Raw genomic sequence first — 27,803 nt, 5'->3', positions numbered from 1 at the left:
AGAGCACCAAATGAGTACAATCTATATACACAAATTTATCAAGATATCAATAACATTTTAAAGTTCTTGTTAGAATAAAAGGGCTAAACCTTGATAAAAAAGTTTCAGGGTTTGAATCTAAGAATCTTTAAGGTTATGAGAGTTTGATTCAGTCTCCTAAAAAATCTTTCTATTTCTCTCTTTTTTAGATGATTTAAAAGATAGTTAGAGAAACATAACTTTTTCTCTCATCTTCATGAAAATTAAAAATATTAATTAAACATATATATATATATATATATTAAATCAGTATACACGCATCTGCACTTATTAATTTAATATATATATATGTAACTATTTGTTAAAATAAATTAAAAGTCTTAATCGATTTTTTGAGCACTTAGTTTATCAAATTTGTATCAATTCGCAGACTTCTGCTCTGTTGTTTTATCTATGGCATAAAAAGTCACTTGTTACATAAAATTCTTAAATTTGACCAAATGGTAGCAATTTTTTTTATTAAGAAAATTACAAACTGGGGCATATTGTATGTACTGAAATGATAATTTACCTTTGAATAAAAAACAATTTTGTACACTAACCATTAGATCTACCCCAAAATCCCTCTTCTCGAAAAACAATATCTACACTATAATGCCATGTGAAATGAACAAATTGGTCCTTAATGTTCATGTTTCTGTTTAAAAATTTTCAAAAAAAGACAGCTCTTCTTCTTTTAGGGTAAACGCTAAATACCAATAGAATTTCTCATATATGTCTCTCTCTCTCGCTCTCTGTATATATAAATATATATATATATATATATAATGGACTGAGAGACCTCTTGATTTTGTTAGCCATTAAAGACGGTAAGTGATTAAGTGCATTGAAAGTTTGTCTCTTTGACTACTAACCAAAACCTGCTAGGCTTGGCAAAATTCTGAACGGATGGCTCCGGAAGTTGCCGTGCAAGATCTTCAATCTAATTCTCTCTTTTTTTTTTTTTTTTTTTTACGAACAAATTAATTTCTGCAACAAGCAATGCCTGTGGGATTGTTGTAATTTAATGATTTCAAATTGGCTAAGACCCAATTTTATAAGTCAGCTTCTTTATGCCATGACATGCATATTAGCTTGTAATTATAATAAATTGTACCTCCTCAAAAAGGAATGGTTCATGCATTTTTTATCCCTACTAACCAAGAATATATATATATATATTATATAAATAATATACACACATGGCATTGAAAGTACAGCTTTGGGTAGCTCATGTTATATGGTGCTTTCAATTATTTTAAATAACAAGTAGATTCTATAATATTATATATATTTTACACTAATTCTTTTTGAGATTTGAGTGAGGGACAAATCTCGAATGGAGTCGTCAATTCTATAGCAAGAACATTATTGTATACAATAAATTAGGTGATAAATTAAGAGAGAAAATTGTTCTCCTTATAAACAAATAATTCTCTCAATTTTGGCATTAATTATGAGATAAGAGTTTCGTCGAATTTAAAATAAATTGTAATATTTTTGTTGGTTAAACAGATATTGTGATCTTTTTCTTATAAACTCTGAGATTTTTTTAATTTTAAATAAAAATACATGAAGTTTTAGTTGGAACCATCAATTTAATGAGATATGTGTATTTCGTACCCGTAATAAGCTATTAGCAGTATGTATATTTCGATCTAAATTGAAAAATTAAGTTAAACTAGAGATTTAAAAAATGTATGGATTGGACCAAATAATACTTCGTTCAATTCTCGGTTCACAAGATAAGGAATTTAAATGATTTGGACCAAAATACTTTAAAATATATATATATATTTTATTATTTATCAATTTTTTTGTTAACAAATTATAAAAAAATAATAATAATCTTTGTCTAAACTGAAGACCCATCTCCTCACTTTTTATTGGGTGGTAAATCGGATCTTTTTCAGACTATTAATAATCTTTTAAGCTAAATCACCCTTAATTTTCTTTCTCCATGCACGTAATCGTATTTAATTATTCACGATCCAAAGGCCTAAGAATATTTAATTAGAGTTGTTCTCCTTTTTAAATTCCATCTAAGAATTTCTGCTAATTAGCATATTTTTTAATTTAATAATATCTAAATTTTACTGGATTAGAATCTCAGGATCACTAGTACGAATTCATAAATCTGTTCCGAGTATTAAAAAAAAAAAAACGAAGGAAGAAAACAATGAGCCTTAAAGTGCAGAATCTTGTTCATATCCTTTACAATTCAATTTCTTTACTTTTGCCTTTTGGAATTATCTATGGCTTCTCCTAATAGAGAAAGATACTCTTCTATTAAAAAAAAAAAGACATGCCACAAAATTCCAATCCCACTTGAGCTTAGTGGACTTTCATGTGTACTTTCCATATATTCTCTCACAAATTTTCATCAACCCATATGCAATATTTCTTCATACAAAGTATCTAAACCCTAGATAAAGCCTTGTAATCAAACCATATAATATATTTTAAAGAACATATACATACATATCTATGAAATAATAATTTGTGTGATGAAAATATGGTAGATCCCTTTTATTGTTTCAAGAAAAAAAATTAGATTAGTAAACAAAACCGGTAAAATAATCTAGAAATCTCTATACCAATAATAATAAAATAAAATATTATTTCATCGTATATTCATTAGCAAAATGGTTTTTTTTTTCTTTCATTAAAAAGTATCAAATTTATTATTCATATTTTATTTTAACATTTTACCCACAAATAATAAAATTGTACATAAAGCAAAATAGATGCAAAAACAAAATTGGTTTAGAGTATGATTGTAAAAATATAGATACAAAATGATAGACTTCAAACCAGTATCTAAGACTCTTAATTCCAATTATGTATCTCAAAATTACATATATGTATATATGTATGTGTGTGTGTAGATGTAACAACGTACATGATATTGCAACAAGCCATGCTGATTTTTTGTTCAAGAATCTCCATGATGAGGAAAGACCACTAATTACAGACACCCAAAAGCACTAAAAAGGGAATTGGTAGACATAAATGGGTGGGTATGATCACCAAATACGTACTAGAGGAGATGCTTCCTATAGGTTTCTTTAGTGGCAATAATTTTATCTCTTACTCACTTTTTCTTTTTTTAATTATTAAGCTTTTATTTTTGCTCTTTTTTTTTTTCTTTTTCTTACATTTTTGATTATATATATATGAGCACCTATAGTTTTTTTTCATGGGTGACCAACAATTAGATGGGACCATACTGAACATGATTGATTGCTCAGCTTTAGAAGTTTATATATACATATACATATCTGCAGCTTTACATAGAGTGGTGTTATAAGTATATATGGTGGATATAATTGATACAGTGAATTCAAACAGAAGATTGAATTTGGCAGACAAAACATGCCATTTGCATAGGCTTCATAGTCTCCATTTGCTAATTGATTGACGTGCTTTATATGCTTCGATTCTTTTGTGAAGTTAAGTTGTTGACAGCAATACCTTATTTATACCGACTCAATTTCCATCCCTCAATTTTGAGACACCAAATGAGAATGCTGAAAAATTGAAAAGTGGGTATAATATAAGATATTTACTAAGGTAAAATTTCATGTGTGACAAATAATTTTAAGATAAAAGTATACTCTTAAAATTATTTTGAAAATTAAAATTAATTTTTCACCGTACAAAATTTAGTTTAAAAATATATAAAATGCCAAAAGAATTTTTACTGATTACAATAGAAGCAACAGAGAGAAGATAATGAATTGATGTCACCAAATAGAAGGATTTTCAATCATGATCACCCCACTTCGCTAAAATACATATATATGGTCGTATATATATATATATGTGTGTGTATGTATGCATGCATGTAAGTGTTGATCGATTGGCTGTCACATTCATCTCCTTCATAACATAAACAACAAAAGCATTCAAATGACTTCCACTATATAAATGATCTTAATGTGTGTACAGAACGTCAACAAATTATATCTCTTAAGTCAAAGCCTATATATATATATATATACAGAGACCTATACACAATCATCAGCCAGTTATACACACCCCCATAAAAATTTATTTCTTCAACTTTGTTCAAAATCAACTTTAATACCAATGTTCAATTCTTTTTTTGTGTATTGTATATATATACATATATAATACTAAACTCTCTAGAAATAGATAAATGTTAAAAGGTATGTCCCAATTTCTGATGATAGATCAAAAAGAGGGGATACGTGGGTGTCTATGCGTGTGTGCATATAGATATATATGTGTGTGTATATATATATGTATATAGTACGTACAATACCTAATAATTCAAAGAAAAACACGTGGTGACAGTGAAGAAGAAAGTTGTAATAAATCAAAGCAATTTATTAATATTTTACTGTGTAAATAAAAAATAAGAACATTGTGATGGGTGCCAAACTGTCCGAGCGTACTTAAAAGTTGATATATACATATATGATATTCGTGTATACGTATATGCTTGTGTGTGTGTGTGTGTGGGTATACATATATGAGGAGAGTGAATGGGTGGGTAGGGTTTTTAGCATTTGGCGTTTTATGAATTTCACATGTTGACATGTTAGGTTTCAGGTTCTGCTCTCGCCTTTTCCCTTATTTTATTTCCCTGCCTAATTATGCATAAATTATCCGATCCTTAATGCGTGAAGATCTCTAAATACCACTATAATTGGCATTTTTAGGGCAGCTATAACACTGTATATATATATATATATAAATGTGTGTGTGTGTGTGTGTGTGTATAATTCTATATTGGTTTTTAGAGTAGCTATTTATAGTTGAATGTGATGATAAGAAGGGTTACTCATAATGGAAGTTAGGTTTTTTTTTTTCTAAAAAAAATTAAAGTAAATTCATAAGTTTTTCAAATTTTAGAATATCAAGTGATGCGTTTGGTAATTGATAAGGCACATAAATCTGATCTAATTTTTTTACTTAAACAATAATAATTCATTCAAAATGAATTAAAATATAATAATATAATATTTAGTAAGAAAAACCGAGTATTTTTTTAATGCATAATATTACATTATTATAGTTTATTTTTTGTTACATTAACTATTGTATACTTATTTTATTTTTTAAAATCTCTCTGCAACATCTTCTAATAAATTTTTATGTGCCAGAGATTAAGTATTTTGAGTTAGAAATAAGGGATTCATGAAAAAAAAAAAGAAAAAAAAAAAAGAATACAATAATTACCTTTTCTTAGAAAATCTTGAAGACCCATTTTTATTCATTCCATCTATTTAAGATTTTATTCTTATGAACCTATTATATTATATTATAGTTGATATACAGATGTAGTTTATACTTATATGTACTATAACTTATAGATATATGCATATACAACAAAATTAAGGAGCAGTATACCAATTTTCATTGGATTTACAACATTTGAATATTAATTTATGATTTGTAGTGAAGCAGGTGGAAAGAAGTGAGGTGATATTTTTCTATATTACTTGATTGCATGGTTAATTTGTTACTTGCAAAAGCCAAACCTTTAAACCATAATAGAAACCCACCAAAGAGGAAGATCCCAAAACAAAGAAAACATGTATATGGTAATATGCAAAAAGAAATACAATGAAAAATGAAATAAAATAATGGAGGGTAAAGCCAAGAAATTTAATAGAAAAAAGAAGACAGGTTAGACCATGAACTCTAGCCTGCAAAATGAACAACAGATGACCCCCAAGGTTTACCCTAAGGGAGGCAATTCAACAATGAAAGGAATGAGCAAGCAAGCATTAATAGTAACAACTTTCAAAAAGAGTAATGAGTATCACCCATGTTAGCTTGGTTATATATATATATATACATATTATATATAGATATATATAACATAAAATGTTAAATATTAGCTTGCAAGCTTTTAACTTACAACCCACCCTAATGGCATCGTAACAGTGATGGCTAGAGGTGAGTATAGGATGAGTTTGCATATCCTGTAATATTCGGGTTCGGAATTTGATTCAGAATTAATTTTAAATTTTTTTAAAATATATATATATATATATAACTATAATTTTGAAATTTATAAATTTTTATTTAATGTAAAATTAAGAAAAAATAGGTGGATGATGAAATTGAAAATAATTTTCGAAAAAATAGGTGAAATTTTAGATTTGAGAGGTATTTTTGAAATAAAAATTGAAAACTATGGGTCAAAATGTAATTAAAAAAAATTACGCCACATAGGACCACCCAGCAGCTCCAACGAAACGGAGCACGCTGCATGGCAAGACACGCTGACTCGGTGCCAGCGAGAGGGTCATGCTGGTAATATGCGTGCCCGCAATCGGACGGCCCGGATGTGTTCCTGCGCGCGTGGACGGTTCATATCCGTTTCGTACTCAGGCATGATCGGACGGTCACGATTAAATGTGATGAATGGTTCAGATTCGTTCTCTTTTTAAAAGTAATCGTACGATCCAGATCAAATCGTGATGAACGATTTAGATTCATTTTTTCTTTAAACGCGATCGGACGGTCAAGATCAAATGGAATGAACGGTCCAGATTTAAGGGAGACATGTATAAGTATCTCATTTCACATCGAACCTAAACCCTAACCACCAGCCCCCCACCGGAGAAAAAGAACCAGTCATCAGAGAATGGAGCTGACCGTTGCCCGCTGTCGCACCGGAGCCACCTCCGACCGCTGAAAAAAGTAAAAATTCTCTTATTCGCTCAGAATTTGATTTTGAACACCCTCATGGCTAAATCAGAGTAAAAGGAATGTCGGATGAGCCGAAAACCACATGTAAAGTCTGGCGGTGCCACTACGGAAAAAATTAAAAATCACCTCCGATGAGCTCCTTTCTGTTTCCTGTTTTATGCGATTTTTCCACCATTGTGTTCACCATTCTGTTTTCTACAGGTTGACCGAAGAAAAATGCTCAGCCGCAAAGATGAACCGGCAGAGCCGCCGTATCAAAAAATACCACAACCGGTAAATTTTTATTTTTTGATTTTTTAAAGCCAACCGAGGTCCCTTAACGTATTTTTTCGTAGGAATTGGTATAAAACCGGTCGAAATTGGTCAAAATTGGCCAAAAATGGCTAGTCTGAGGCAAACCGCCACCACGGGTAGCGGTGCTGCCGTGCTGGAATTTTGAAATTAGTCGAAAAAAAATTTTTAACACCGATTTTAAGTTCTTTAGGATATTTTTAGGTACGTGAAATGCGTTTTAATCTACACATAAAAATTTAGAAAACCTGGGAACCGCCAGTAGGCGCAGTAGAAAGTTCAGTGGTTCAGACATCGATTCGAGTAAGCATCTTTCACCTTATTTTCAATTATGAAATTGAAGTCTAATTATCAATAATACGATATTTTGCGTAATTTAAAAAATTTTGAGAATTAATTACAGGTTACTAATGGAATCAAAGCCGGTTATTTATTATTGTTGTTCTGTTTAACCAATTGTTTGATTTTATAACTTTAAATGCATGATAACATATCAAAATTGATAAAATAATTCAGTTGTATTCATTTGATGCATATATTATTTGTCTTGTGTTGATTTACGGTTAAATTGTGAAACTAAAAAGTTAAATGTAAACAGAAAATTGATTGGTTAAGTGAATGAATGAATAGTAGTCTTACTGGATATTTTGGGATATGGTGGACAAATCGAGTACATAGAGAACCCTACCGTGAATATCGACTCATACTGGATGGGGTATCAAAGATTGGTATTTTTGGCGCTCATACCAGATGGGGTATAGAGACAGCCTGTTTTACTCTCATACCGGACGAGATATCGAGAATTGATATTTTTGGCACTCATACCGGACGGGGTATGGGTACAACTCGTTTCACCCTCATATTGGACGGGGTATCGAGAATTTATATTTTTAGCGCTCATACAGGGCGAGATATGAGGACGGTCCGTTTCACTCTCATACCGAACGGGGTATTGAGGGATGATATTTTGGTGTTCATACCGAACGAGGTATTGGGACAGTCGGTTAGTTGACAATGTTGAATAATGGTTCATGTATAGTGGGACATCCCTATGAACCTACATGGATACCAGTAGGCAAATAAAAAGAGAATGTTGTTATTCTTACTTACTTGAATATGAGATTGTGATATTGTTGAACTATTGTCTCTATAGGTCGATTTTAAAAATCTCGTAACGGTAAGTATGCAATAAATAATTTTACTTATAATAAATAAATTTACTTAAATTAAGAACTCCATTAGTTATTTTTATGATTTTTATAAACATTCAGTTTCTGTATCGGTAAGTAGTGTGATATTTTTACTGGGTTACAACTCACCCATTCATTAACTATTTCATATCAAGAAGATCAAGATCCAAATCTCGATTAACAAGGAGGTTGTGAATAGTTTACAACCCTGACTCCTTCAAAAGCTAATGAATGTCGTCATATGATGCTCAACTGTTTATTTTTCGTTTATTTCTTTAATTTTCGTTTGTTTTTTTAGAAGATACATTCTCGTAACCCTATTGGGTATTTTAAAATATTGTGTAAAGAATGAAAATCATAATTCTATTATTTTGTTTTCGCATTTAATTTATAATTTATTTTCTTTTAATTTTAAAGTCATTACACATTCTCACTCTCATTTCGTGAAAAAATATAATGATTAATATCTATCTCATATCGAGAATGTATTTAAATATAATTTCATTCATACTTTGTGGATAATTTTTTATATTCGCTACTTAACTATTTTATCCATTTTTTTGTTTAAATATATTTTAAAATAATTATTTAATATAATCAAACAAATTTCAAAATAATGGTTAACAAAAAAAATAATAATTGATACTTATATAATAAGTTGTCCGTTAATATAATATAATTAAATTAAATTATTTATTTTATTTAAAATAATGAATTATTATTTAATTTAATGATTAATATATTTTTGTTTATAAGAAGTTAAGAATTTAAGTTAGTTGTAATTTCGTAACTGTCCCAAGTTATATATATATATATATATATATATATATAATATTACGGATAATATTTATATATTATTTAATTAATAAATATATATTTAAAATAACTAAGTGCTTACCTAATTTCTAAATGTCCTTAACGCTAGTGTTTGTGATAATTTTCAAATGTATTGACTTACTTAATTGTTAAATGTACTGCTCCTATCAATTATTATGCCACTTTAAACTGATATATATATATATATATATAAAATGTTTTATGTAACTTCTATATTTTTCGAATGTATGAGTTATATTTGCGAGATTTTTGTTGAATTAATCAATAAATCTTTTTTAATATTGTAATAATTAATATGTATCAATTAACACTTACCAGCAAGCAAGCGTTGTTTAAATTGTCATTATCACTTGGAAATGCAGAAGAGACAAGACAACCCTTCTCAAACGGTCACATTTTACCAATAAATAAAATAATTAATAATAATTTAAAGAGTTGAATTTTAAAGAAGGCGTGCCGTGGGTGCTCACATAATCACAATTGTTACTTTTGTCTTTGCCAATTCCCAGAAATTATTTAAATTAATTATGTCATGTCGTAATTTGGTACAGCACGACTAAAACTAAATCAATAATTAATAATTAATATTAACAATAAGCAAATTAGTTTAATATTCCAAAACTAGCATAAAATGCAATATAACTTAGGGATAAATAATTATAAAAATTAAAATTAAAAATTTACTATAATGTTTGGATGCGCCTCCGCTGATTTTTAACCATATATTATTATTTTACCTTCTCAATTTTACTATTATTTTCTAATTGGGTGTTACTGTCCAAGTGACTTGTTTTTTTTTTTGCACATTATATAATTACAATAATTGATTATTATATAGTTTTATGTGTATGACCTTACAATAAGGTTTACTCTTTGTGATTTGAAAGGTCCCTTAATTAATTTGGCTTCCAATTTTGGCTCTTTTATCGTCACTGCCTCTATTTTATGTGTGTGCGCGCACACACACACACACATATATATACTTGATTAAAAATTAACAACTTTATTAATTAAATTTTAATTTAATGCATGACGTAACCTACACATTTTATATATATGTACATGTATAAATAAAGTATTCGTGCATGTCATTTTTAAATCTGTTTAATTAATTTGCATAATGGAGTCTGAAGATAACAAGTAGGATGATCAAAAGCAAAATTAATTATTTTAAATTAGTAACGTACGTCGTGCTAGCTCTAATCGTTTTCATTTGCAAGTCCAAAAGATTATATAATTTATAATTTTATACTATGTTTCATCTGGGTAAACCATCTGTTTTATTAATTAATTGACTGATTAATTACATAATTATATTTGCAGATATGATCCATTTCATACACGGTGAATTAAATATTGTGTGTGTATATATATATATATATACTGATTTCCTGTCCATCGAATATAAACAAAATAATGTTATTATGAATTAAAATATTTTGATTGTGAAACCAAATTAATTTATTTATGCAATTTGCAAAATGTCATCTTCTACTCACAAGAACAAGCATATAAAGTGGCACTTATACACATAAAACCATAATATTTAGATATATATGCATATATGTATATATAAGAATTTTTTTCATAAAAATAATTAAACAATTTTAATTTTATTTTGTAGCAGTCATATAATCTTTCAAGAAATATACAAAAAAATTATTACTTTCCTTATGCAGTAATTTAACTTAATTATTTATTTCTGATACACATAATTAGCTTAAGAACATAATAAAAAAAATTAGTTTCCGATATACATAACTAACTATTAGTTTCACACACGCGTGCACACACACACACACATATACACACACACAAAAAATATCTAATTTGAGGTGACTGAATGTAGTAACTGGATGTAAAAAAGAAAAAAAAAGAAAAATTCTGGCATGCATGTATATATGTGTATATAGAGATAGTTAGAGTGAAACAGTGCTGTTAGGAGAAGAGGGGGAGGAAACGGCATCGTTTGGAGTAGAGGAGGAGGAAACGACGTCATTTGGAGAAAACGGTGTCGTTTGGTGACGAGGGGGAGGAAACGGTATCGTTTGGAGAATAGGAGGAGGAAACGACGTCGTTTGGAGAAGAGGGAGTGGACAGTTGAGATGAGGTGAGATGGACAGGCAGGATGGGAAGCAGGTAGGGTATAAATAGGAGACGGGAAAGAAAAAAAAAAGAAAAAGGAAAATAAAAACAAGAGGAAAGGAAATAAAGAAAACAGAGAAGAGAGATCGGGGGAAGAGAAGGTTCGAGAGAGAGAGAGAGGAGGAGAAATAGGACGGTGATGGAGCGAGCTACAGGAAGAAGGAAGATGGAGATGGGAGGTACGGTAAGCTTTAAATTACATGCGTAGGTTGATGTAGATTTGAAATTTTGACCGTAGATGAAGGATTTTGTGTGAGTATGAGTGAAGGTGTATGGAGGACGTCGCGGGACGAGAGCAAAGAAGGAATGTAGCATGTGAGGGAGGTCCGTGAGGGAGAAGAGATGTTGTGTGAGTATGAGGGGGGGCATATGGAGGAGACTGCAGGAGGAGAGAAAAGAAGGAGTGCGGTGTGTGAGTGAGGTTCGTGAGAGGGAGGAGGTTTTGTGTGAGCATGAAGGGAGGTTTATAGAGGGGGGCCGTGGGAGGAGAGAAAAGAAGGAGTGTGGTGTGTGAGTGAGGTTTGTGAGAGGGAGGAGATTCTGTGTGAGCATGAATGGAGGTTTATGGAGGGGGCCGCGGGAGGAGAGAGGGGAAGGAGTGCGGTGTATGAGTGAGGTTCATGAGAGGAAGGAGGTTTTGTGTGAGCATGAAGGGAGGTTTATAGAGGTGGCCGTGGGAGGAGAGAAAAGAAGGAGTGTGGTGTGTGAGTAAGGTTCGTGAGAGGGAGGAGATTCTGTGTGAGCATAAATGGAGGTTTATGGAGGGGGCCGCGGGAGGAGAGAGGGAAAGGAACGCGATGTGTGAGAGGTCCATGTGAGAGAGAGGATTTTGTGTGAGTATGAGTGGAAGTATGGGGAGAAGTCTGCAGGAGCAGAGAAAGAAGGAACATGGTGTGTGAGTGAGGTCCATGTGAGAGAGAGGATTTTTTGTGAGTATGAGTGAAAGTACGGGGAGGAGTCCACAGGAGGAGAGGGAAGAAGGAATACGGTGTGTGAGTGAGGTTCGTGTGAGAGATGTGATTTCGTGATTGTGAGTGGGGTATTTAGAGTAGGTCGTGGAAGGAGAGAGAATAAGGAATTCAGTGAGTGAGGTGGGTTTGTGTAAGAGAGGAAGTGGTGTGTGGTTGTGAGTGGAGGTAGGCATGGAAGGGTGGAGTGTGTGTATGTTGAAAATTAGGGAGGAAGAAAGATTCGAAACTGGTGACGAGTGAGAATATTTGTACAGTTGGGGGATGTCGAGAGACGGTCATATTTAACATGCATAATATTTAAATTACCAAGGATATGTATTAGTTCTGAGTAGTCCCAGGGTGGTCTTAAGGTATGACTTAGGTTAAGTAGGTAGAGTAAATATAGAAATGCTGAGTTCTCTATTATTGCATATGATACTTGTAACTTAATTTTTACTGTACTGAGTTGTATGTACTCACTCTTTATTATTCACAGATGAAGTAAGGATAGAGTCGAAATCGGAGTTGCTGGTTTTCGAGCCTAGCGAATAGAGGAACAGAGCAATGATGTTTTCTTTATTTGGTATAATTGAGTGTGTAAAAATTAGTAATAGTATAGACAGTGTATCTGCTGGGAGTTTATGAGATTATATTTCACCGTGATGTTACATGTAAGGTTGCAGGTTTATCTTGACTTTGAATAATAGATTGCGGTAAGATTTTTATGTGTGTGATTGATTTGTAATGTAACTTTTGTATTTGGTCGTGGAATTGTGTTAGACTATGCCATTAAGAAAAAAAAAATGGTGCGTTATAGTTGGTATCAGAGCAAACTAAAAATACTACTAACGGGTGTCACTATTCTGCAGGTAGGCCAAGGGAAGTGACAAAGAAGGGAAGGGGCCGACCCCGTCGTGAATCTGCTCCGGGGGTGCAGGGCTCATCTGGAGTCCCACGACGAGCATCGGGATTCCACCAGGTGCCACTCGCCGTATTTCAAGTGTCGCCCCCGTACCACGTTGTGCCCCCTTCTGCATAGCCGAGACCTGCTACTGGTCCGTCAGTAACCCATGCGGGGCAATCCGGCGTGCAACAGGAGAACTTTAACCGACTTTGCAGAGTAGTTGGGAGTCTGGCTACTATAATCAGAGAAAAAGAATTACGGGCGGAGACAACATCAGTGCCACAACAGAGAATTCATCAAGGTGTAGTAGATACAAGTAACATTGAGAAGTACCGAAGGCTAAATCCTCCTGCCTTCAATGGGGTTCTGACCCATTGGTGGCGAAAGATTGGATAAAAGATAAAGAAAAATTATTTGAAGTGATAACCGTAACCACGGAACAGAAGGTACAACTGGCTACGTTCATGTTAAGGGGATCCGCCGAGTGCTGGTGGAAATTGAAAAGACGAGCTCTGACCTCTCCACTCACTTGGGAGGTGTTTCTAGAAGTTTTCAATGCGGAGTATTTTCCAAATTTTCTAAGGCAGCGGAAAGAAGCAGAGTTTACTGAACTTAGACAAGGAAGATTCTCTGTGATTGAGTATGCTGAGAGATACATAGATTTGGGCTGGTTTACACCCGAGGTTATGATGAATGAAGCTAAGAAGGCCCGAAGGTTCGAGAAAGGGTTGCGGTCAGAATTATATCACCAGGTGGCTATGTTTATGTTACCTACATATCCGATGGTATTGAAATAGGCACAGTTAGTACAGGCATTGTATGAGGAACATGTTGAGAATAATAAATGATCTTTCAGTTATAGACGACCACCACCATCATCTGGCCAAATAGAGAAGAGGCAGAGAGTGGCACAAGATGCAGCCCCAAGTCATCAGATGTCTCTGAGTAACTCAATTTGCACACGATGTGGTAAGAACCATGGGGATCGACCATGTATGAGTGGCGGTCGGGGCTGCTATCGGTGCAGGAACACTCAACACTTGGTGCGAGATTGTCCCCTGCTGAGAGAGCTTGGTCGACCGTTGGTTCAAGGACGGGTGTTTGCCATAATAGTTCCGGAGGCAACCGCTACTTCGGAAGTAATACAAGGTATACTTTGCATTTCAAATATTCCTGCTAGAGTACTAATTGACCCTGGTGCCACACATTCATCTGTATTGCCTAGGTTTGCATCTAGAATAGGGATAGAACCTCAGGTGTTGGAACAAGTTTTGGTAATATCTACGCCAACTAATGGCACTTTGTGTACTGATGTAATGTTTAACTCCTGTAGTATAGAAATAAATGGGAGAAAATTAAAGGTAGATTTAATTTTACTAGACATTAAGAATTTTGATGTAATACTGGGAATGGATTGGCTTGCTGCACAACATGTTCATGTAGATTGTTTCTGTAAGAGGGTAGTGTTTAAGATCCCTAACGAATAACCTTTTACTGTATGTGAAAAATTAATGAATAAATAAGTTTTGTGTTAAAATAATGTGTTAGACAAAATATATTCATGAGTTACAACTTTATCTATGTCTTTGATAGAGAACGAGAGTAAGAGGCTTACACTCCAAGATATACCAGTGGTGAGAGATTTTTCTAATGTGTTTTCGAGCGACCTTCCGGGACTGCCTCCTAATAGGGATGTCGAGTTCACCATAGAACTCCAGCTCGGCACCCAGCCAATCTCCAAGGTTCTATACAGGATGGTGAGGTCCGAATTATTGGAGTTAAGTAGGCAGTTACAAGAGCTACTAGATAAGAAATTCATCCGACCGAGTGTGTCACCATGGGGGGCTCTGGTATTGTTTGTTAAGAAAAATAATAGGACTATGAGAATGTGTATTGATTATAGAGAACTGAATCAAGAGACAATAAAGAATAAATATTCGTTATCAAGGAATGACGACTTATTTGATCAGTTGCAAGGGGCACAAATATTTTTAAAAATAGATCTGTGTTCAAGGTATCACCAGCTACGGGTTAGAGTAGAAGACATTGTTAAAACGGCGTTCCGCACCAGGTAAGAGCATTATGAATTTCTAGTGATGCCTTTTGGGTTAACGTATGCTCCCGCAGTATTTATGGATTTGATGAATCAAGTGTTCAGGCCCCTGCTGGATCGTTATGTCATTGTCTTCATAGATGACATATTGATTTATTCAAGGGATTCAGTAGAACATGCAAAACATTTAACAACAGTGCTAGGGATGCTTCGGAGAGCCAAACTGTATGCGAAACTCAGTAAATGTGAGTTCTGGTTGGATCAGATAGCATTCTTGGGCCATATTGTATCGAAAGATGGGGTATCAGTGGACCCAGCGAAGGTAGAGGCAGTGATAAAGTGGGAAAGGCCAAAGACTATGGCAGAGATCAGAAGTTTTTTGGAGTTGGTAGGGTATTATCGACGGTTTGTTCAAGGGTTTTTGGGTATTGCGACACCTCTTACAAGGTTGATAAAAAAAATGTGAAATTTGAATGGGATGAGAGGTGTGAGAGCAGTTTCCAAGAATTAAAGTGCAGATTTACTACCACTCCGATATTGGTCATTCCGTCGGCAGAATGGGATTTTGCAATGTATAGTGATGCCTCCTATGTTGGATTGGGTTGTGTATTAATACAACAAGGGAAAGTTATAGCGTATGGGTCCCAACAATCAAGGGCACACGAAATAAATTATCCAACCCATGACTTGGAGCTAGCTACAGTAGTATATGCCTTAAAGCTGTGGCGAGATTATTTATATGGGAACACCTTCATAAGAGTTTACAATATCCGTTTTCACAGCGGGAGTTGAATATGCGACAGAGGAGATGGATGGATCTGTTGAAAGATTTCGACTGTAGAATCATGTATCACCCCGGACAGAAAAATATTGTGGCAGATGCCCTTAGTCGTAAGAGTACCGGGGTGCTGTCTCATTTGATGGTGTCCAAGTGGAGTTTACGGGAAGCCATGCAAGAACTATGTATTCAAGAAGGGGATAATGGATGGTATGTGACTAGTTTAAGGGCACAACCTACATTGGTTCAGAAAATCAGAGAGGGGTAGATGGTGGACACCGAGATGCAGAGGATCCGGAAGGGGGTGGAACAGGGGACAGTGAGGGATTTTGGGGTGGAAGGTAATGGGGTACTCAGGTTTCAAACCAGAATGTGTGTTCCTAGTGATCGTACAATACAAGAAGAAATACTTAGTGAGTCACATAACACAAAATTTTTCATACACCCAGGAAGTACTAATGTACAAGAACTTACAAAAAAATTTCTGGTGGAGGGGCATTAAGAGAGATGTGGCCGAGTATATGTCAAAGTGCTTGATATGTCAGCAAGTGAAAGCAGAACATTAGAGGCCTGGGGGTTTGTTGCAGCCTTTACCCATGCCCGAGTGGAAGTGAGAACATGTCTTCATGGATTTTGTGACCGGGTTGCCAAGGAACCGCAAGAAGCATGATAGTATTTGGGTGGTAGTTGATCGTCTAACTAAATCTTCCCATTTCTTAGCAATGAAGGTGACTGATTCAGTGGATCTATTGGTCAGACTGTATGTTAAAGAAGGTGGTAAGGTTACACGGCATTCCCGTATCGATTGTTTCTGATCGGGATTCCCGATTCATCTCTAGGTTTTGGAGAAGTTTACAACAGGCTTTAGGTACTAAATTGAATTTCAGCATAACTTTTCACCCGCAAACAGATGGACAGACAGAGAGGACGATATAGGTATTGGAGGATATATTGCGAGCATGTGTTATCAACATGGAGGGAGATTGGGAGGATATATTGCCCTTAATAGAGTTTACATACAATAATAGTTATCATACTAGCATCGAGATGGCTCCTTATGAAGCTCTGTATGGTAGACCCTGTAGATCGCCAATGTGTTGGGGTGAAGTGGGAGGGAGACAGTTGTTGGGACCGGAAATGGTGGAGGAAACTATAGCTAAAGTGTTGGTGATACGGCAGAATTTACAAGCTGCCTAAAGTAGACAAAAGGGATACGTAGACAATCGCAGGAGAGATTTGAGCTTTGTAGTAGGGGATCATCTGTTTCTAAAAGTATCTCCCATGAAGGGTTTATTGAGGTTTGGGAAGAAAGGGAAGTTAAGTCCCCATTTCATAGGGCCGTTTGAAATTTTGGAGAAAGTGGGGATGGTTGCGTACAGGGTAGCGTTTCCTCCTCGGTATAGTGGAGTTCACAATGTATTCCACGTATCCCTACTATGAAAATATCATCCGGATCCAAATCATATTATAAGGTATGAATCGTTACCATTGGAAAAGGACTTGTCCTATGAAGAGGAACCGATCTGGTTTCTTGAGTGACAAAAAGGAAGTTGAGAAGTAGGGTGATACCTATGGTGAAGATACAATGGAGACATCACGCAAATGAGGAAGCAACTTGGGAACGGGACGACGAGATGAGATGAAATTATCCGAAACTTTTGGAGGTAAGTTAACAAAATTTGAGGGACCAAATTTTTTTTGGGTGGGAAGTATATGTAGTAACTGAATGTAAAGAAAAAAAATTCTGCCATGCATGTATATATGTGTATATAGAGATAATTAGAGTGAAACGGTGCCATTTGGAGAAGAGGGGGAGGAAATAGCATCGTTTGGAGTAGAAGAGGAGGAAACAATGTCGTTTAGAGGAAACAGTGTCGTTTGGTGACGAGGGGGAGGAAACGATATCGTTTGGAGAAGAGGAGGAGGAAACGACATCGATTGGAAAAGAGGGAGTGGACAGTTGGGATTAGGTGAGATGGACGAGCAGGATGGGAAGCAGATGGGGTATAAATAGGAGACAGGAAATAAAAAAAAGAAAGGAAAAAGAAAAAGAAGAACAAGAGGAAAAGAAAGAAAGAAAACAGATAAGAGAGATCGGGGGGAAGAGAAGGTTCGAGAGAGAGAGAGAATAGCCGGAGCGGAGAGGAATGAGAAGAGAGAGAGGAGGAAAAAGAGAACGGTGACAGAGCTAGCCACGGTAAGAAGGAAAATGGAGATGAGAGGTACGATAAACTTTAAGTTACATGCGTAGGTTGATGTAGATTTGAAATTTTGACTGTAAGTGGAGGATTTTGTGTGAGTATGAGTGAAGGTGTATGGAGGAGGCCGCGGGAGGAGAGTGAAGAAGGAATGTAGCGTGTGAGGGAGGTCCGTGAGGGAGAGGAGATATTGTGAGTATGAACGGGGTCATATGGAGAAAAGAAGGAGTGCAGTGTGTGAGTGAGGTTCGTGAGAGGGATGAGGTCTTGTGTGAGCATGAAGGGAGGTTTATGGAGGGGGGTCGTAGGAGGAGAAAGGAGTGCGGTGTGTGAGTGAGGTTCGTGAGAGGGAGGAGATTCTGTGTGAGCATGAATTGAGGTTTATGGAGGGGGCCGCATGAGGAGAGAGAGGAAGGAACCCAGTGTGTGAGTGAGGTCCGTGTGAGAGAGAGGATTTTGTGTGAGTATGAGTGGAAGTATGGGGAGGAATCCACGGGAAGAGAGGGAAAAAAGAACGCGGTGTGTGAGTGAGGTCCGTGTGAGAGAGAGGATTTTGTGTGAGTATGAGTGGAAGTATGAGGAGGAGTCCGTGGGAGGAGAGGGAAGAAAGAATGCAGTGTGTGAGTGAGGTTCGTGAGAGAAAGGTGATTTCGTGATTGTGAGTGGGGTATTTAGAGTAGGCCGTGGACGGAGAGAGAATAAGGGATTCTGTGAGTGAGGTGGATTTGTGTAAGAGAGGAAGTGGTGTGTGGTTGTGAGTGGAGGTAGGCAGGGAAGGATGGAGTGTGTGTATGCTGAAAATTAGAGAGGAGGAAAGAGAGGCCTATAGAGCGTGGGTGTGAGGTGTCGGGATAGAGGTGTGTGGGTGTAACTGTGTAGGGTGAGGGGGTGAGTGGTGTAGCTATACAGTGTAAGGGTGTGGGTTGTATATAGGTTGGTATAGCTGCTGTAAATTTGGTAGTTGGCAAGGGAACATTACTGGTGTGGGTGTGTTAACACCGATGTTGGTTGTCGCTATCTGTGTGTGTGTGTGTGGCCTGTTAGGGGTCGAGAGGTAGGCGATTTAATGATGATCGCCGATACTGGTAACGGGTGAGAATATTTGTACAGTTGGGGGACGTCGAGAGATGGTCACATTTGACATGCATAATATTTAAATTACCAAGGATAGGTAGTAGTTCTGAGTAGTCCCAGGGTGGTCTTAAGGTATGACTTAGGTTAAGTAGGTGGATTAAATATAGAAATGTTGAGTTCCCTATTGTTGCATATGATACTTGTAACTTAATTTTTACTGTACTGAGTTGTATGTACTCACTCTTTATTATTCACAGATGAAGTAGGGATAGAGTCGGAATCGGAGTTGCTGCTTTCCGAACCTAGTGGATAGAGGAACAGAGCAATGATGTTTTCTTTATTTGGCATGATTGAGTGTGTAAAAATTAGTAGTAGTATAGATAGTGTGTCTGCTGGGAGTTTATGAGATTATATTTCACCGTGATGTTACATGTAGGGTTGCAGGTTTATCTTAACTTTGAATAATAGATTGCGGTAAAGTTTTTATGTATGTGATTGATTTGAAATCTAACTTTCGTATTTGGTCGTGAAATTGTGTTAGACTACGCCATTTAAAAAAAAACGGGACGTTACACTGAATCATCGTTGTGTCGATTGCACGATCAATGACACCTCTAATTAAATATAACCCAATTATATTAATAAATTACCGCTAATTTTTAATATATTATATATTATATATAGAAACAATACATAAAAATTATACTTTTTTATGGATAAAAAATTAAAGAGTTGACTTTTTTATTCAAAATACTTGACTTAATTTTGCATTGTTTGAAAATAGAAAATTTGTGAGGCTAACATGCTCCGAATTGGAATATTAATTCTAAGAGACATGACCCTTGAGCCATAAGCATCAATGATGAATGAATGTACCAAATTGACTTATCATGTGGTAGGGAGGTTCTACTTTTCCACATTTGTCATTTATTAAAAAATAAAAATAAAAAATTTCCATTACATATAATTATCTTCTTTTTTGCAAATATTGTTTAAATTTAACAATATTAAAATAAAAATTAATTAATATATTATCATTAATTCTTGTAAATATTTCTTGACGAATTGCAATGAGGTCGTCAAAGGTTAATTAATTTCTTATTAACTATTAGTTAATTTCAAGATTGGATATTATATGTATATAAATTACTATAAATATCGCTTAATTTTATATTTTACTTATGATATCATCTTCTTTATTTTTACATCAATGTCTTCCCTTCTTTCTTGTCTTAATTCATTTTCTTCTCAATCAAAACTTTCTTGTGTAAATTAATTATAAATTTTATTTTAAACAATATTATTAAAACTAGTGGTATTTTTTTGAATAAAAATATATAAATAACAAATTAACAAATCACAATAATAATTTAGTACTATGACTCACATAAATTTTTAGTAATTTAATACTAACGTTTTTCCAAAAAACTTAAAATAATAATGGATACATAAAATACTTTATATTATTAAGTTATATATGATTAACTAAATACCTTAATTACTTCATATTTGTATATTTACTTTAAAATTTCAAATATATCTACTCAAGTAAGAAATTTGATTTTATGTAAATAAATAGAGTAAAAGGCTTCCAAAATTGTGAGATTTGTTTAGAAAATAACCTTGAATTGAAGTCTTCTTTCCTTTTCGAATAATGAGATATTTTCCCATTTCAGCTTTAAAAAATAAATATTTTACTATAATTTCGTTTTTAATTTTAATTAGCAAATCAAAAGAATTTGGAAACTATTAAAATATAATATATTATTGTGTTCCCGAAAATGTTGTAATACACGAACAAGCTATCAGATTGGACTCTCCCTAATTTTTAAAATTAACTTAATTTAACAAGTTTAAACGGTTAATTATTTCAAATTAAACGTGGTAACTAAAATTAAGCAGTCAAATCCCCGTATCATTCGTTAATACTTATGTAATTAAATAATTCTTTTTTTTTTCTTTAAAAGAACAATTAATATAAATATTTTTTAAGCAGGCGAGCCGTTACCGAGCATTGATTTAGTATGACACGTGTCATTATATTATTGGGCCCCATAGATGTCCAATGGTACTGTCATGTACAAAGCTGACAGTATCTTAGCGATTTTTTTTTATAACGGTTCCGTTCAGTGCACATGAAATTAGAGTGGGGACCACAACCACTGGTCTCGTTGGCACAGACCCCTATGGAATTGATAATTAAGCATTAATTTTTTTTTTATTTGTTCTATAAATTTGCACTTTTAAAACATTTTATTTTAAAAAATTAAGAAACAGGCGTGATGGAACCCAAACCAACCTTTATTTTGTTCTTAATTTATTTTATATTTTCCTATACAATTATTTCTTTTTTAAATAGTAAATATATAATTATTATTTAACACTTATTTTAATACGTTCTCTTAAATATTTTTTATTTTTGAGAATATTAATCAAATTAAGTTAATTTTAAATCTTAAATTAGTTAATGTACTATTTGTAAATATTAGAATTTATTTTTTACTTTTTTGATTAATTTATTTTAAAAAAATATAGGCATTAATCTTTATTTTTAAATGTCACTAATATGAATTAACCATATGACGGTAAGTTTCACAAGAGAAAAGTGGCATCTCATGTTTTAAAAAAAAATTTAATTTAATTTTTAACTATTTTTTATATAATATAAAATTAAAAATTAATAAATTCTTTTAACTTCTACAAAAGGCACTAAGACAACAACTACTCATGTGTTGAAGAATTTATTTAGTTTTTAAAATTTTATGTTCTTAATTTTTAATTTTTATTATATTACAAATAATTTTTTTACATATTTTATATCACGTAATATTTTATATAAAAAATTATTTAAATAAAAATATATATGTATTAACTCACTGTAATAAATAAAGTTATCTATGTATTAAACAAAATTATTAACATTTTTAGTAATATTTAAATGTTAGATACCAAAATATTCTGAAAGTAAAAAATAAACAAAAATTACTATAAAATTAATTTAAATATTTAAACATAATATAAAAATTATTTTAATATTTAAACATATTTTATAAATAAACTAAGCCAAGGGAGAAAATTAAGTTATTATTTAAAAAAAAAAATTTCTATTTATCTATGTCTCTTATATTTCTATCGTTGTTTAATCAAAATGAGATGAAATGAAATATATTATATTTGTTAAAAAAGAAAACAAAAGATGATTAAGTAATAAAAATAAAATAGAACGTGATTTATGAAAATAATGCAAATAATTTAATATAACCCAATAGATGAAGGTCAAATCAAATTATAAATTAATAAAGTTGCACATAATTTTTTAATTTGATGGCTTCAATTACTGCATCGTATAAATTAGTGAGTGGATATAATTAATCGAATGGCAGCAAGTGTGTTTGCAAGCTCACCACCGACCTCTGCAATGTGTAGCCAAATTATTGAGCTCTAAAATTGACTCTTCCAAATTATTGTTTCCACAATCAACTTTGTATATTCCTCAACATTTACTTTTTTAAAATCAACATTTAATTCTATCATAACTTTTATTTTATATCTATTCAAAAAAATTTATAAACTAACACCTAAATGTTTTTTTTTTTTCTTGAAGAGTAATAAACTATAACTGTAACATCTCGAATCCGAGAATTAGACTTCAAATAATATATTTAGTCTTTAAAATAATAATAAAAATTAAAAATTTTAATTTTGAACGTTTTTGATATAATTTTCAAAAATCAAGAACAAACTATAAATAAAGAGATGGTATATTTAAAGAAAAAAAGTTTGAAAACAGGAGTCAAATCACAAAAAAAATACGGACCACGTAAGACAGCCACGTCAGCAGCACGACAAATCGTCGTGTGCTGTGTGGCGGACACACCAGCACGGGTTCCATGGGGGAAGCCACACAAACAGTCTGCGTATCTTTAATTGAATGGCTTGGATTTATTTTCCGAATCAGTGGAATATAACGGCTAAGATTGATCCATGTGGGTTTGGATGGACAGCCCAGATAAAGGGGAGGGGGTACTTAAGCATCACTTCGGACGACCCCCAAAACCTTAGCTGACGCTTCTGACCGGAGAAGAAGAAGAAGAAGGGCGGCCGGAGAAAAGCTTAGCCACTAAAGGGACGACGACGCCACCGTGTCGGAGACTGAAAATACTCTGGTAAGCCAAAAAATTCTTTTCGTTCTTCCTGTTTCTCTGCCCTTTAATTGCCTAACCCATTTTTGATGCATAACAACCAAAAACAACCGTGACTCGCGAGGAAGAAAGACGGAGCTTGGCTAAGCCACTGCACCGGAAGGCTGAAATCACTAGTAAGCTTCGGTTTTCTCCCTCTTTTTGCCGATAAACACCTCATAACCATGATTTAGATAAATTTTCATCGATAGTAGGCCAAAAACGGCCTGACTAAGTGGAGGAGCCACTGGAGAATGAGGACCAGGTGGCAAAGAACGACAGCATCGCGCCCCAAAACCCCAACCCCACCCCCCGATGAGAATTTTAATCCTTTTTTGGCCATTTCTCATATATTTTCACGCTATTTTGACGTACATTTCGGTTATAGCAGAAAAACACAAAAATTCAAGAATCGAGAACCGCTGAAAACTGTAGTGAAAATAACAGTATTTTAGACAGTGACCTAAGGTAATAATCTCTCATTTATTTTATCTGTTATGGTAAAATTGAAGCTAAACTGATAAATAAATGAAAATTTTAATTAATCAGCAGTTCTCTAATTGATTCAAGTACAGGTTACTAATGGAGTAAGTAACCAGTTAATTTATAGCTGTTTGAGTTTTAATTGCAATAATTACTCCTACAGTTGTTTATTATACTATTTTATTGACTGTACTGCCTACTTTGATGTTTTGTTTTAAATTCTACGGTGACCATGGTAAGGCTTCTCTATATATGTTGTTATATCATTCAATTATGTGTTTAATATATTTCTGTCAGTATAATGCATATTTATTTCATATATTTACCATAAAATATGAATTCATTACTCATGTATTTTTGAGATACATATATACATGTATTTTAAGGCTAAATAATAAATAAAAGAAAAGATAAGCATGAATTAATGGTGATGAATAAAAAGGGCTTACTAGGTGTATTGGAAAAGAGTATACAGATTTGATGCATATGGTGAACGCCACCGTGAACGTTACACTCAGTCGAACAAAGCTAAAAAGTTCCATACGGTAAGGGGTTGAGAATTATTTTAATTACGTTCATACCGAATAAGGTCTTGAGGCGGTTGTGTATTTTTGTGCTCATTACCGGACAGGTATGAGGATGATCGTTTGATTATAGAATGCATGTTCGTGTCTACGTCTAGTGGGGATCCCTATGGACCTCCAGCGTCACCAGTAAGCAAGGTATAATGATAAAGATGAATATGGTAAGGATCCAGTTTTAGAAAATAATGAAAGGTTAATTATTATGTCTTTAAAATACGTGTTGTAAATTGCTATCTTAATATTTACCTCGATAAATGACATTTAAAAATTTACAAGTGAATTGAGAAAATTAACGTTTTCAGTAAAACAAATAATGAATGCACTAGCGTTCGAACTTTTGTTAAAAATGAGCTCCATTGGTTATTTTATATTTTTCACAAATTTTTAATTTTCCGTATCAGTAGTAAAACATTAATATTTTTACTAAGTTAATGTAACTTATAATTTATTATTAACCATTTCAAATCAGGACAACTAAAACTTAGATTCTGAACAGTAAGAAAACTAGTTAGGAGATTGCCTCTTCGCTTTTTCAGTTTCGAGTAGAGGTGGATCATATTTATTTTCTTTATTGCTTCTTTCATTTAAGTTTTCAATAATATTCTCGTAATTTTATTAAGTATTTTAAGTAAACTGTAAAAGGAATGTAATCATAAACCAATTGTTTTCGCTAAATTATAAATTTCAGTATTATTTATTTTACTATTTCTAACTCATACGGTAAAAATTCTCAGTAGAGGGTTTGGATTTTTACAACACCCTCTATGTTTTGTTCATCTTTCTACTTTCTGAAGGGAAAAAAAAAGTGTCAAGGGGAACCTTGCTTCACCCTATAAGATCATATTCATTTGAAAATATGAAGAGAAACAAATTACTTGTCCACACTTTTAGCTTGTATTTGCCCTCGTGGCTTTTCTAAACTTGTCATCAATTCGATTAGCATTTGAGAATTAAAAGTACTTTTCGTATGTAGTATGTCACAAGATAAAAAGTTTTTTCTTTTTATGTATCTCCATTATCATTCTTCTCAATCTCAACAATTTCTTCCTCTGCTCTAGTAATGATAAATGATATGTGTAGTACTTAAGTGTGATTTTTTCAGCTCTTTTCTTACTTGTTTTTCTCTTGTAATAAAAAATTCTTTAGCAACATGCTAAAAAGGACCCTACACAGAAACGAAAAAATTTTTGTCGTTAAATCTAAAAAGACAAACCAGTTAAAATCACTGAAGACAATGGATACAATATATACTAGAACAAAAATTTTCAAAAATAAAAAAAAAGATATAATAGAAAATGATTGACGAAATTAAAATAATGAACAAGAAAAATATAACACATACACAACCAGTACCCACAGTGGTATCCTTGACAGAGCAATGTGGCACCTAACACTTCTCTTCCTAAATATGAAGATATGTGATAGTTTATACATGTATAACAACTTTTAGTATTGTGTCATATGACCAAAAGCTATAGGATTGCATCTTTCATGGTTTTTAAGTTTTAGTCCATGCTATTCATAGAACTTTGGGAATACATACATACATATGTGTATATTTATTTATATATTGTGGATGACTCCATAGATAGATAAAATGTAGTTTGATTATATACAAATCCGCAAAGCAATAGTTGCGTACATGACTCTTAGTTACTAAAAAATATGGTATGATACATTTTGAATTTGAAACAAAATATTTGAAAACCAAAAAAAGGAAGAGGCGTTTACCAGCAACTTTGAGAATGTCCCAATTGAATCATTCTCATCATACTAGTTTTGGGATAGGTCATATATGGCCTTTCATTATCTGGAACCATAATATCTATATATATATATATCATATACATATACATATACATGTATATTGAAAAGACAAGACTTTCATTATAGTTGGAAAGGAAAAATATAAATATAAATAGGATTTGAAGGTAGAAACATTCATGATACCATTCAAGTTGTTGGGAATCTATTTAATTTTACGCATTAATATGTTCTTGCATTGGGCTAAGCACAACATGGCTCCTTATAAGAGTTCCCAGTGCCATACTTCAATATATACACATACATATATATATAATTTTTATATGTATATAATTGAATATACTAATAGATTAATTTATTAATTTTTGGAGGCTTTATACATAGTTCTTTTACAGTTTTTTTTGTTTTTCTTTATTCTCTTTCACTTTTCTTCGATGAATAAATTATAAAGTTTATGCCTAAACTAAATCTTTATAAGTAGAAATTAAAGGTATAAAGGTGAGGGGGAAAAAAAAAAAAAGATTCTCAAAGTTCATTGAAAGTTTCATATTTGGGTATCCCAATAAAGGAAAAAATCATGAAAATAATTAATTTATTATGAGAAAAATAGTAATTAAAGCAATTTTAGAAATTTGAAAACTTAATTAAAGCAAAAATAATAAATCTCCAGCGTTGAATTGCCTAAAAAGTGAATCCAACGGTCAAGATATGACATACCCAGGATGATACACTTCATGGTTTTCAGAAAAACTGGTCCCACTCGCCTTATTATTGTTTTTTTTTTTTCCTTTTCAGAAAATAAAATTCCTCTAAAAATATTTAAAAGAAAAATAAAAAGAGTATTTTCTGTTGAGGCTGCCGAGGAGAGACGACTTTCTAAGGTACTATTATTGTGGGGGCCACAATAATTAAAAGTCAATCTCTCATGCTCCCTAAACTAAACAATTATCTTCCTATTCCTATATATATATATATATTTTAATTATTGAAACATATTTATCAGTAATATTTTTTATTTAAATATATTATTATCCAGAGCATTTGCATGTGCCCTGCCGTTCCCTTCACTCTTCATCCGCTTATTATGCCATGTACATGACCCATTATGTTTGTTATGTATATATGTATATATAAATATAAATAATCAAAAAATTATAAATAATGATCTCAATTATGTAATTTTCATCTTTTTTTTTTAAATTTTTATAGTTCCAAAAATTGGGGAGCTATGATAAAAAGTACATGTAATACTAGTTTATTAAAAATATGTTTACAGTGTTGTTTTAAATATCGTGAAATAAATTGATTTGGAAATTTGTTGTTAATTTGATTATATTGTTAATTAGGGTAATGAAATTTGATTTGTTTTTTTTTTTTTTCATGTTCAAAGTATTGGTAATTATTTTAATATAATTAAAATGGTTAATTTAATTAAATTGAGATTATATGGTGAAATCTTATTTTGAATGAAAATCTTATTCCTCATAAATTAATTTCCATATGAGTGATGATTATAGCATAAAATTGGATAACAAATATTTAAGCCCTCGAGATTTATTGCCAATTAATTTTTTTTTTTTTAATGTTATTGCCAATTTTCTTGACAATAAATAAGATTTTCCGTGTGGGACCCACACAGAGGAATCCATCCATCCATCCATCC

At 32.8% G+C, this 27,803-nt stretch overlaps 1 protein-coding gene across 1 annotated transcript; it reads left to right on the top strand.

The window, feature by feature from the left end:
* Positions 1 to 13,489: 13,489 nt before the first annotated feature.
* On the top strand, positions 13,490 to 16,526 carry LOC148253100 (uncharacterized). The gene is made up of 6 exons (XM_088208535.1): positions 13,490 to 13,785; positions 13,882 to 14,174; positions 14,619 to 14,807; positions 15,344 to 15,684; positions 16,079 to 16,197; positions 16,415 to 16,526. Exons 1-6 carry the CDS (start codon positions 13,490 to 13,492, stop codon positions 16,524 to 16,526), a joined length of 1,350 nt encoding a protein of 449 aa, XP_088064661.1.
* Positions 16,527 to 27,803: the final 11,277 nt, after the last annotated feature.

Source organism: Carica papaya, chromosome 7, assembly GCF_054855325.1.
Source record: "Carica papaya isolate Zhongbai chromosome 7, ASM5485532v1, whole genome shotgun sequence".
NCBI lineage: Eukaryota > Viridiplantae > Streptophyta > Magnoliopsida > Brassicales > Caricaceae > Carica > Carica papaya.
Note: the sequence above shows the minus strand (reverse complement) of the source record. Positions and strands in the feature narration are given on the sequence as shown.

Bases quoted from the DNA above. Each gene is read 5' to 3' on its own strand.
- LOC148253100 (XM_088208535.1), top strand. From the start codon at position 13,490: ATGTTAAGGGGATCCGCCGAGTGCTGGTGGAAATTGAAAAGACGAGCT. The intron at 14,808-15,343 runs GTAGGCAGTTAC...TGGTTGGATCAG, and splicing joins GTCCGAATTATTGGAGTTAA to ATAGCATTCTTGGGCCATAT. The intron at 16,198-16,414 runs GTAATGGGGTAC...AAGTGAAAGCAG, and splicing joins GAGGGATTTTGGGGTGGAAG to AACATTAGAGGCCTGGGGGT.